Source organism: Monopterus albus, unplaced genomic scaffold, assembly GCF_001952655.1.
Source record: "Monopterus albus unplaced genomic scaffold, M_albus_1.0 scaffold1.1, whole genome shotgun sequence".
Classification (NCBI taxonomy): domain Eukaryota; kingdom Metazoa; phylum Chordata; class Actinopteri; order Synbranchiformes; family Synbranchidae; genus Monopterus; species Monopterus albus.
In genome coordinates, this window is record NW_018127881.1 from 3,452,366 (window position 1) to 3,465,184 (window position 12,819).

The window sequence follows — 12,819 nt, forward strand, 5'->3', positions numbered from 1 at the left end:
ACGAATCCTTCAAGCTAGGTATAATTTAATGTGGTTTTGTGAGCAAATTCAAAAAATGGAGTACTCACAGTCATCCAAATCGTCATGGCCATCTTCAAAGTATAAAGATAGACCTGCAAGGAGAAGGGAATAACATGGGGATCCATAGTGGCAAACATGTCATCAACATACAACCATTGTCTCTTCTTCAACAACACTAACAATAAATCATTGCGACCTTGCTGATTAACCATGTCAATTAATTCATTGTCAATTTGGGCTGAAACCAATGGTTATTTTCATTATCAATTCATCTTTCAGTTTTCTGTTCAATTAATTTAATTGGTTGGGGGAAAAAGTCCAAAAACTGTGAAAGAAAATTACAATTTCTAACAATTATGTTTTCTTAAAGCCTAATGTGATGTCTTGCTTTGCCCAACAACAGCCCCAAAACCCAAAGGTATTCAGTTTATTGTCACAATAAAATTACTTTAAAATAGCTTAAGTGATTAACCCATGAATTGCCTAATGATTAATTAATCGCCTTGTTGTAGCTCTAACATCAAAAGTGAGAGGGGGAGCGGGTGGGACAAAAATATTGATCCCAAAGGAGATACTAAACATGAATTCTCCCAGAATCATTTCTATCTATAGTTGTTTGAAGTGAGATTCCCAGTGTGGCTTCCCATTTTACATCCAAAGTGACGGTCTGAAACTAGGCGATTTTCCACTCCTTGCAGATAGTAGTGCGATAGCTAATGTAACTAACTAACACCGCAAAACTACTTTCTTTCATTACTTGTTTTCAATACCGCCCAGCCACTATTATATAGAACAACAGTGGGGCAGGACAGTCAAAAGGAGAGAGCAGAAAGAAGACCCAGAAGGAAAAGCATGTGGTGGGACGGCTAATGTCTCTGTTTACAGCTGGGCAAGCAAGGGAATGTGCTTCAAATAAAAAACCCTCATATCTCAAAGATACATCAAATGCAATTTTTCACGAGTTGAGCAAATAACGTTATAATTGATTCACAACAGCGCAATAAGCATGATAGAAAAGAATAACATCTCTCCTTTGTTATGGTATAACGTTAAAGGAGGATTTGGTCAGCTTATGGCTGAAAATGACTTTAGCAACTAGGCTAACGTTAGCCAAGTCAACTCGCTAGCCTTTGCTATGACAACAGTTCGATAATAAACACGGCTTAAGGTACCGGCAGTGTCCAAGTACAGAATATGGCGATTTCAAATTAAACCGCACGTACTGTGTGATTAAACGTTTAAATGTAACACCACAGTCTCACAGTTCGATAGCCATAAATAGCTTATTTAGCTAGCTGGCCAAGTGTGCTAAGTTTGCTAACACCGCTTATCCAGCCTTTCGCTTAACTTGCTCGCCTTAGCCTACACTCCGCCTGTGAATTCCACAAACGAAGTAAAGCAGAAGTCACGGTTTTAACAATTTCAACTCTGAAGACCATAATACGCATTTAAAGTACAATCTGAGCATCAAAACATAGTCAAGAACAATATTCTAAAAGTGTTGTTACCTGCCATCTTGAGTATCGGCTCGGCTCTACGGGCTGCCGTCCCGGTGTGGGCTGTCACAACCACAGCTGTCACTCAAACAAGGGAGAGGACTACTTCCTGAAAGTACTTCCTGATACTGGTGTTCACCGGTTGATTTTTGTTTTCCAACAAGTTAACCAACAACCGTTTCTGACCTTGGACATAAACTCGGCATAACGGAACATAAATAACAGGCGCTGGGCTTTGTGTATCTCCACACAAAAAAAAAAGAATCGAGTAATCACGTGACTGCACGCCGTAGTTCAAGATGGAGACGGAGCGATTTGTTGGCTTTACTATTAGCTAGCTAGTTGTTTACAATAATCATAATATGGCAAACACGACGGGATACTGGATGTTTTAATGGTAATAGCAAGAGTTATTATCTAACCTGAGATGTGTGTATGGCAGCTTTAGATCACGATGAAATAAAGCTGGTAAACACAGTTCACCTGAATAATATTGAACATAACAAGCCAGAGGAGAAAACTGTCAATGGTAATCACCACAAGCTAATTTTGAGAGAGAGGAGATCGATATGGCGCTGAGAGAGTTAAAAGTCTGTCTCCTGGGGGTAAGTCAGTATCGATTTTTATCTCAACATGTTTGGCTTTTGCCTATACTGCACCTCTAATTGTGTCTGCAGCATCAAATATATCACGTTGCTCTTGTATCGGGATGTACGCAACCATACTGATGGATAGATCTTTTTACCCTTTTTACCTGTTTTTTTTTATCAGAATGTGTTTTATAGTTGTGATAACACATCTAGCTACTGTTTCTGAACTGAGCATTGTGTATATTTTGCGTCTACAGGATACTGGTGTTGGAAAGTCAAGTATTGTTTGGAGATTTGTGGAGGACAGCTTTGACCCAAATATCAACCCAACAATTGGGTAAGTTCCTGCTCTTTTCCACTCTAGAAATGATCTTTACTCTCCATCTTATCTGTTGTGTTTGTGCAGGAAATTAATTAATTCCTGTCTCGCTGATCAGATTCCAGTTGATTGCCAGAAAATAATTGATAGCCATTTTTGTTAATCAAATAATTGTGATGTGAATTTTGCACTTACCTCTGACATTTTATAGGCTAAACTGCTAATTTGAGAGAAGTTTATATTCCATATTCCAGTTAGATATTTAGTCTATTTTATTTGTTTTAATTAATATGCACAATATTTGCTAATTCTAATGCTCACGTTTCTTTCATAACATCATAAATGGAACAGATTTTGTGGCTCCAGGAATTTTTAGACAATTTTTTTAGCTTTTTCAGCTTGTGATAGCCATTTATCATAATTCAGTGATCAGAGAGTACTAGATACCAACTAGTGTTGTTCAACCATTTAACCTTATCGCTGTGTCAGCATATATCCACAAATAAATAACAAGAAATTCCAGTAATGAAATACCAAATATTTTTGAGGTAAATTAAACACAGCTATGCCGGCAGCTTTATTTTTCATCTGTGGTATATGTAAAAAATACTGGCAGATATGTTGTTACTGAATTTTTAGAATTAAAATCAAATTTTGATAATGAAATTAGCTGTTATATTGTTGATAACTGTTGATATTGTCAACTTTAACAACAGTATCGGTTGGACTTAATTGTAAATTAGTTTTTTTTTATCATTTGCATTTGGTATGTTGTGTTTTACTAAAGCTGGCACGTCTGAAATCAACTGATGGGATGAGTGTGTGCCTTTCTCACTGTCTCAGTCTTGATTATGAGATGGAATTCAACCTAAGTTTTAGTTGCAGTTCTCTTATTTGTTTGTATTTTGTACAACTGTGAAAACAAATGGAATATTTTTATAATGTAACACAGCATACCAATCATGAAGCCCATTTCTCTTCGCCAGGGCATCCTTCATGACCAAGACAGTGCAATACCAAAATGAACTCCACAAGTTCCTGATCTGGGACACGGCAGGGCAAGAGCGGGTTAGTAATCTTCACTGAGTTATTGGCCCTAGGATTTTGTTTTTTAATGAAGTGGTGGATAATAAACCTAAGCAGGATATACATGTGTTCTGGCACAACAGTACACACTTTTCATACTGTATCAGTTTGACTTGGCTTATTCAGAAATATACTCATTCCTCCCAAGAAGAAGTGAGAAAGCTACTTGCATGTGCATGAACCAGTCCCTGAAGCAGCCTGAGGGAAAGTGAAGAGTGCAGTTAGTCATTATTTCTGATAGGGGGCAACATTTATCTTTCTATAGGTGCAAAGCAATATCCTGCTTCTTTTAGTGCTCTTGTTTCAGCAGTCCCTTTTTTTATACTGTTTTAAATTAAGTGTGGTGGAGTGGATTTTCTTTGATTCAGTGAGTAGCAAGTGGTTTGTAATATAATGTAATATAATATAAGAAACACAATACATTTTGGTGTCTGAGTACAGTTTTAATGCTTAAGCCTGTGAAGTCAACAGCAAGCTCCAGAAAGTTGTAGCATAAGGAACTACTTTCTCCATTGACTCATACTCCGCATCCCATATTTCTCAGTATTATCTCTTCACATCACTTCCCTTTTTCCCCATGCATAGCCTTCTCTTTTTCTCATGCACAATCTCCTGCTGTTGTAGTGGTTTATCCCTGCTGCTGTCCTCTCCACAGAGGTGAGATAAGATGCTGCTTGTCATTTAACCTCCTAACACCAATGCAGCCCAGTTTAAGATAAGAGGGGAGGATGAAACTCAAACCGTCTCAGCCCTCTGGCATGTTTCGCTACTGTGTCACTGCCACTTCATGTTATAATGGCCTATTTTCTTTGCGTCTTCTCTTGTGCAGTGATTTTTTTTTCATTTCTTTTCTTGGTAACAATCTATTTTCTGTGATTCTTTTGGGATTATTTTCATTTTTTATACCCTTTTTCCCACAATCTACTTTTTGACTCCTATGTGGCCTCTCCATCTCCCAAGTGGTTCAATTTTATGTGAAAAAAGTAGCAACATTCCTTTTGTAGGTTTTGCATGTGTCTGTGTGTGAGTGTTTGTGTGTTTCCTACAAAGCTGCTGTGGTATGTAGAAGCCTTTTATGGCTTGTTTTCCAATCTCTGCGGAGTTTTAGCCTATCAAGCTCGGTTGAGTTGATAAAGGAGAATACAGAGCCAGCTATTTCACATGGATGGCAGGAAAGATCAGAGAGTAAGAAGGACATGCTCTGTGATTTCCAAACTCTACAATCTGTATTTTCGAGACCAGATGAAGCCTTGTGAGTACATATGAGCCCGGCTGTCAACAACCCATCCAAACCTCCCCCTCTGACTGCTCCTTCTCACTGAAAACAAGCAAAGGGAATCTTGCAACCTACTGGAATAGGAGGTTTCCTTTCATTATACACCCAGCTTGTGGTTTCAGCAATTAATCAGTACTCACAGGGCATCTCTGGGACTGTTTTCTCAGTTGCTGTGTGGCCAGACGTCTGGCCTCGCTGTGATTGCTCCATGGGTAAAGACACTGATAGACCACACAGGTTTGCTGGTGCTGCAGCCCCAACACTGGCCAATGAAGCAGACAGCACTCTCCTCTGTGCGTCTGCCAAATATCCCAAATTGGATTCTCGCTGGTGGACTTGGGGCCAGTAACAACTATAATTATGTGGAACGTGTGCTTTCCTGAGGTAACAGTGTCACTTGAAGATGGATAGTTTATTCCATCGCATTGTAAAGGAAAATAGAATTGGCGGGAAGGAAGGGTCATTCCAAGTGAAAATCTTGTTTTTTTTTAGATACGGGTTGTTTCTTTTAAAATAAATATCATTAGTTAATGAATAACACATGGTTTTATTAGCCTGTTAAAAGCGACGGTAGAACTTATATTGCACACTCACTCCTATGACCAAGTTAGAGTGGCTAATCAACCTAAGCCACATATTTTTTGGACTTTGGGAGGAAGCTGAAGTACTCGAAGAAAATGCACGCAAAAAGGCACTGGCCGAGGCTCAAACCCAGAGCCTTCTTGCTATGAGGCGACAGTGCTAACCACCATACCACTATGCCACCCAGTGTCAAAAGTGTTTAATACGTAGCAGAATGGCCCCATTAAGAGTTATATTAATATATGTAGATGTATTTAATTACTGATGTTTTAACTTAAAAGTAGCATTTTACTGTTGTAGCTGAACATGATGCAGCTATTTAGAACTATTTTATGTCCTGTTGGTTAATTAATTTGAAACAATGCCTCAAATTTTATAATCTGGTCAAATGTTTTGTCTATAAACTCCAAATTACTAAAGTAACCGGTAACTGTAGCTGTTAAATAAATGTAGTAAAGTAAAATGTATAAACCCCCCCCAACCCCACCCCCGTGTTGTAGTGAAATATAAAGTAGCAGAAAATGAAAATACTTAGACCTCAAATTTGTACAGAGGTACAGTACAACACTTGAGTACATGTACGATATGAACTAAATAAGGTTAAAGGAATTAGACTTTTTATATGTGTGTTGTTTGTTGGAGTTGGATTAATGGCTGTGGACAACATGACCCTTATGTGTGGGCAGCTCAGAAAATTTACACTGATAGTTTGGGTTTTACCTTAGAATTCCCTTCACACGAAGCAAAGAAAAACAATATATTTCAAAATATTATAACGGGCTAATTGTTGAAGTCAGCTTCCAATGTATACTGGAAAGTATTTTACCAGAAAAATACCAAAACGTGCAAAAAGAAAAGAAGAAGAAGAACCCACAGCCTCCCAGGCAGCTATGGATTTAGAAATTTTGCACACGCTGTTTTGATTATGCAGGGCTTTGTGATGTATTGGGTTGGGATCAAATGTATAGTGTTCCATAAACATCAAAACGCTAACAGCCTTTGACACATTCTGCTCATCTTTCTCTTGATGACTCCCACATGTGTGAGGTCTTGGTGGAAAGACTTCGCCATACTTCCATTTTAAGTAAAGCCACTTGGCTTATAGGCTGGGAACATCAGGTCTTTGGTTTTGACTTGGTTGGTGTCTTTTTTGCTTGTGTTTATGCTCTGTTTTGAGTTTGTTACAGTGTTACTGCGTTTAATGAAACTCACATTAATTACTCTGTGCCTGCTTAACGGAGTAGCTATAGTCTGTGAAAACAGAGGCACTGTTTCTTGATGTAAGACATTTGAAAATACAGAAGTGCATATTTTTACAACTCTCTTCGTATTCAAAAATGATAAATTGTAAGGAAATCAAGGTAAGTAGTTTTCAAAGATGAGTTGTGATTGATCATCTTTTTCTTTATGGTGATCGTGTTCAGTTTCACATGGTTTCAAAGCTGCGTATATGTCATGTAGTCTAGGCAGAGATGAATCTCACTGAGAGGTTTCATCAGACACATGAACATCTCCTCTGTCTGACCTGTCTCTTTTCTTTTTAAGAATGCTACAGGGCATTACTCATCACTTTTCTTTCTCTGTCTTCCCTTAGTTTCGTGCTCTGGCACCAATGTACTACAGAGGCTCAGCAGCAGCCATCATTGTTTATGACATCACAAAAGAGGTATTGTTTACTTTTTCTCCTCTGTCACTAATCCACTAAGTACCTAACTGTATGGTTTCATTTTGTTCTATATCGTTCCTGATTTTTGTAATTGTACGCATGAAAGAAATAGTTTGACATTTTGGGAAATGCGTTTATTCGCCTTCTTGCTGAGAGGTAGATGAGAAGACTGATACCACTCTTACATCTGTGTGGTAATTACTGTTACTGTACAGCCAAGAGCATTAGCTTAACTTAGCATAAACATGGAAAAATTTGGAACCAGCTCGCTTAGTTCTGTCCAAGGGTAAAAGAAATCCACCTACCAAAACATGTAAAGCTCACTATTTCACAAGTTCTATGTCATTTCTTTCATTTGTACACAAACTAAAGTATAAACATGACAAAGGTGCCAGACTATTTCTGGGCTAGGAGCAGAATCTTATGTCTCTGCCGGTCGCCTTGCTCAGTGGCACATAACCCTCTGTAAAACAGTTCATAGTTTTTTGGGGGTTTTTTGTACCAATTAAACAAACAAGATACCACATACCACAAAAGGCACTTTAGAAGTATTGGTAGGCAACTTTTATTACCTTTGGGCAGAGCTGTTTTCCCCTGTTTCCAGACTTATAAGCAAAGCTAACCAGCTGCAGGTTCCAGCTCCGTATTTACCTTCAGAATCGTACTGATCCTCTCATCTAAGTCTTAGCAAAAGAGAGCAAAGAATCAGAGTTTTTGCAGCTGTCAAACTCTGCCTTTAAACTTTCACCACAGGTAGCCTACTATGATCTGTGTGCTTATCGGTTTATAAAGTGAAACATGTTGCTTGCCTGTATCACCAGGAATCTTTCCAAACACTGAAGAACTGGGTGAAGGAGCTACGCCAGCATGGCCCTCCTAATATAGTGGTCGCCATCGCTGGCAACAAATGTGACTTGTTGGATGCCAGGTGAACCTGAAACAGAGATTGTGTATTTAATGAACAATGCTAGTGGGCAATATATGAATGTGTCCCAGGTTAGAGCTTTAGAGTGGTCACAGGATTTTAGATGTCAGTTTTATATGGTGGAATTCACAGGAAAGGGGCCATTTAAGAATGAGTTTTACCTCAAAATAACTGTTGGAACTGCCTGTGTTTGCAGCTAAACTGAATTCTGCTCTGCAAGGTGGCATTCTGTCTCTCATACTGTTTATTATAGTGTCGAATCGGTGTGTTGTGAAAAATAGGGTGATTAGACTCTTGCCTCTTGTGGTCTTTGTTCATCTTGCACTGCTGTAGATTTGTAGTAGGAAAGCCATGGTTATTTATTATTGTTGTTTATTCTATATCTTTCTCAAAACTGAAAAATCTGTCAGATCTTTATAAAGACTGTTCATTCAGACATCATCCTTGAAACTGGGAAATCTTCCACATAATAGCTGTAGAAGTGAATTTGATGGTGATCAGGTCGTGCATGAAATTGGAGAATCTGTGTTCGTACTCCAACTTAAATTTTGACATATCTCTTGTATTTACAGGGAAGTGCCAGAGAAGGATGCCAAGGACTATGCTGACTCCATCCATGCCATCTTTGTAGAAACCAGCGCCAAGAATGCCATTAACATCAACGAGGTGTTTATAGAGATAAGTGAGTGCATTTCTTCAGCATTTGGTGCTGTTGGCCTGTACATCCTCAGGTTCCTTTTGAGCTCTGTAATGCAGCTTTGCCTATTAGTGGTATAACCTCTAAATCTTTCAGGAGTGTTATCAATCTTTTATGTGTTTCTATGTTCACTTACATTTTCATTGTGCATTGCACAGTGACATAATAGCGTACATCAACAGCACACACAAAAGTCACTTGTTTTTTAGTCTTCATAAGGAAGAATGCAGACTTTTTAAAAGCATTTTGACCTATACCTTCTGCACCATAGCTATTTGGCTCCTGAAGAACTCCTGTCTACATTCACATTATTTGTGTCACTTTTTCAGTGTGAACACAAACATGCAATATTTTGAAACTGATATGGAAACGCAAAATATTAGTAAGAAATAACAGTGAAAAAGTGTGTAGCCTACTTGAAGCAGAAAGGGGCATTTGAATGCTTGAGACCCGTGTAAATGTGTGTTTGTACGTTCTCACAGGTAGGCGCATCCCTGTTGTAGACGCAGCAGGAGGGATCTCAGGAAGAGGCTTCAAACTAGGACGTCAGGCCTCAGAGTCTCGCAGGATGTGCTGCTGATGATGCCTGAGACTGTCCCCACATGACATGTGACCTGACCTGTGCTCAGCCTCTGTGGCCCCGACAGACACAGCTCTGGTTCATCTGACAGTTCTACATTTTCTCGAACACCCTGCTGTTATCAACACCTGGGAGCAGCAGATTCACTCTTGACAATTGTAGCAAATGCATTTTTACAACACTCAGCAACAACAACAAATCACCATGTATCATCTGACATTTGTTAGCAGGAGAAATACTTCTAGTTTACTGAGCAAAGACAAAATTCTTTCCATTAATACATGTCTGTGTCAGACCCCATACAGGCAGGTTTTCTGGCTTCTATAATGGACATCAGTCTCTGATTGATCAGAGGCAGCTACAAATTTTTGATTCAGAAGTTGTACTATCTGAAAATGGTTAAATCTCACCAGATTATTTTGGTAGTACTTAAGTTATTGCTTATGTTTTTGGGAGACCTTTCCTTAGACATTCTTAACTTTTTGAAGGATCAATCTTTATAATTAATGTGTGTAATCACATCACACAAAACACTGAAGAAAGAAACTGTTAGTCATCAGTGTTTAGACCAACTTTTCATCTCAAGGTTTGCTTGATGGATATTTGGAAAGTGTTGGCTGTCACTCAAGAAGTACTATGCATGCTTAATTTTATCTTTAGTGTGTGATTGATGCTTTCATTAAGGTTAAATACAAAAATAGGTGTTTTGATGTAAGTCATAATCACACAGTCAAATATGCAGAAATGAAAGGTGTGTGGGAGCCTGACTCCTTTACACTAAGCTTCAACATTTTACGAAGTACGCGTATTTGCGATCTTGCCTTGAGATGAGAAGATTGATACCTCTCTCCTATCTTTACAGTAAATATGTAGTTGGAGACGGCAGCTGGTTTGCATAGTTTAACATAAAGAACGAGCCAGGCTTGCGGTTAATTGTCTTTATGCTAAGCTAAGATAACCATCTGCTGGTTGTTGCCTCCTATTTACTATAAATACGAGCATGGTTTTATTCTTTGCATCCAACTCTCCACAAGAAAACAAATATTTCCCAAACTATTTCTTAACTTCTCTCTTTAGCTTGAAGGATATTTTGATTGCCATTTGCTCTAAATAATAAGAATGTGATAAGGAGAGCCTCCCAGTCTACACTCCCCTGTGGCAGTGCTTTAATCCAACTTTGTTGATAGTCCTGAAGTTGATTATATGGTAACGGTTCCAGTTGCCCGCATGTATTCCACATTTCCATTTGTAATTGTTGAAGAACTATGAACATAATCCTGTATATAAAGTACCACATAGTACACAAAGAATTGTGCCAGGATTTTCCCCAATATTAAATGAGCTTTATTTTTTCTCTAATCTTTTTTTTGACCGTTCACGGGTGAGCACATCTGTCTTCAAGCCTTTGCTTTTACTTAACAAAGGTTTACAGTGGAGGCTGATTTTTGTGAGTGCTTGCCAAATTCTTTAAGTTCTAAATTTTTTCACATACTTTTAGCACTGGGTCAAACATCCAAAGTCATTGTACTACCTGACCTGTGATGAAAACACTGAGGTCTGGGGACAAACCAGACTGTTTAGAGGAAAGTCAGATTTGGGAGCTTCAGTCTCCCCTTAGCAGAAGGTTATAGGAGAAGAAGTAGAAATGGCACTGCATTGACATACTGACCCTTCATTGAACTGTAGTCTCCATTCTGCTCTGAATTATTTGCTTTGTTTCAAGGTCTATTACCTGACTTTCCATTCCCTCACTGCCTTGTTCCTTTAAATTCCAGGCCCTTATTGGGTGGCCAAATTTCAATTATGGCACAGTGTATTGCAGCGTTCACAGAGCCCTATCACCCCATCTTGTATTAAAAACAACCCTATATATCTTTGTGATCCTTATGCTATATTACAGTACTTTCATTTACCTCTTATAATGAGCTTCAGTAGCAGTTGCCCATGAGCCTAAACACTTATGTGTAATTTCATGCTTGCCTCTGTCTCCTGAGCACTTTCATCCCCAACTCCTCTTTATGAGGTTGCCAAAAAATACAGATGTGAGCAGAATGATACTGCTAGTCCATATTTATACAAATAAATTGTATGCTTTTCTGTCAGTGCAAGCAACTTTGTTTGCCATTAAGCATTCTAAATGTTAGTGATGAGTTGTGTGCTAAGTAGTACTACCTATTTTTCAGGGTTTTCCTATGGAGTGCTGTAATTATTATGATGAAGGTGAAATGTGACCCAATTTAAGAAATCAGTTAGAGATGGGTGTGAAGTCTTTTCTTTATTTTCCAACTGATTATAATGACTTTTATTTATCTAATCTTATGCTTATTAGATGAGTGCTCTTTCCACATATGATCAAATAAGCAGTGTGAATCAAATTCCTTGAAAACCATAATCATACCCTAAACCTTTAATTCACTCTGCTGTCTTTGATAATTCACTCAGCACTGCATCATATCTTTTAACTGTATTTACTAAAGCTTCAGCAATTATATTAAAAAGAAAATCACTCTGTACTTTGGAAGCTGCACTTTTGACTGTAGTAATTGGCTCTCATTACTAACACTGTGTCTGCAGTCTATTATGCCTGTGAAATCACTTGATGAAACATTCTTGTAGAAGTGTCATTTTCTTAATGTCCCATGATGTTTATTTGGTTTATGACTGTTTGCTTAGTTCTTGTTGCTACAAAGAACTTGGTGGCAAATAAGGTCAAAGCAATTTCACTAATCACATAAAATGCTTAAATATATTTGAAGTTTGATAATGATATGTTTTCCTTTATATGGAAGCATCAGGCATGTATATTGTGTTGCCAGTGTTGCATTAAAAAATACCAGTAGTCTTGGGCTGGCCCTGAGAATGTGATTAATCTATAATATGTATATTTTTCAGTGTAGATATATACCATCAAATTGCACACAAGTCAAAGACTATATATTCTATGCCAGCTGTATGACTACAACAGACATGTATACCAGTTGGAGCAATACCATCAGCACTGTAGTTATCATATTTAGCTTTTTACTATGTTTCATATTGATTGTAACAAAATGCCTGAAAACATTTGTTTGCAGTGTATTTCCAAATGTGTAAAAAGGGAATTGTCAATTGTTTATTAATAAAAGATTGACAAAAATCATCCCTCTCTTCTGGTCCATCATGCAGCCTGTGTGTGTCTGTGTGAATTTTCTCACTCCCTTGTGCTAGGCCTAAGAGAGATGTGTAACTTGTTTCTTGGGGCCACTACTTTTAGTGACTGGTGGTGGTGTTCAATGGGCAGCCAACCGCCTGGCTATATATACAGTATATTATAAATATGACACTTGAGATGGATGTTTGAAGAGTAGCAAGCTTTTCACTGTACTTTAAATAATGCTGAGAATGCAAAACACTTATTTGACAACCCCCAATTCCCTACTTAACTCCAGTAAGGTTGCATATAAAGTAGTGTGGTTGACATTATGATCAAATATTTCAGTTATATTATGAGAATTAATGTAAGCTTGTGTAAATGTGGAGAGTTTATTTAAAATTAATAAGAGGCAGTTTGAGACAGACAACTGCATCTTCATAAGTTACAT

At 38.0% G+C, this 12,819-nt stretch overlaps 2 protein-coding genes across 2 annotated transcripts in view; one reads left to right on the forward strand and one right to left on the reverse strand.

The window, feature by feature from the left end:
* The window catches only part of ppp4r1l (protein phosphatase 4, regulatory subunit 1-like), a 14,477-nt gene extending 12,867 nt beyond the window's left edge, over window positions 1-1,610 (reverse strand). The window contains exons 1-2 of the mRNA XM_020594266.1: window positions 1,530-1,610; window positions 69-113 (exon numbers count right to left, since the gene is read on the reverse strand). Of these exons, the coding sequence (XP_020449922.1) occupies window positions 69-113; window positions 1,530-1,536 (52 nt within the window). The 5' untranslated portion in view covers window positions 1,537-1,610. The remainder of the gene's footprint in view (window positions 1-68; window positions 114-1,529) is intronic.
* Window positions 1,611-2,030: 420 nt separating this feature from the next.
* Window positions 2,031-10,976, forward strand: rab22a (RAB22A, member RAS oncogene family). The gene is made up of 7 exons (XM_020594393.1): window positions 2,031-2,122; window positions 2,365-2,444; window positions 3,413-3,494; window positions 6,965-7,036; window positions 7,858-7,964; window positions 8,534-8,643; window positions 9,141-10,976. Exons 1-7 carry the CDS (start codon window positions 2,087-2,089, stop codon window positions 9,236-9,238), a joined length of 585 nt encoding a protein of 194 aa, XP_020450049.1. The 5' UTR covers window positions 2,031-2,086; the 3' UTR covers window positions 9,239-10,976.
* Window positions 10,977-12,819: the final 1,843 nt, after the last annotated feature.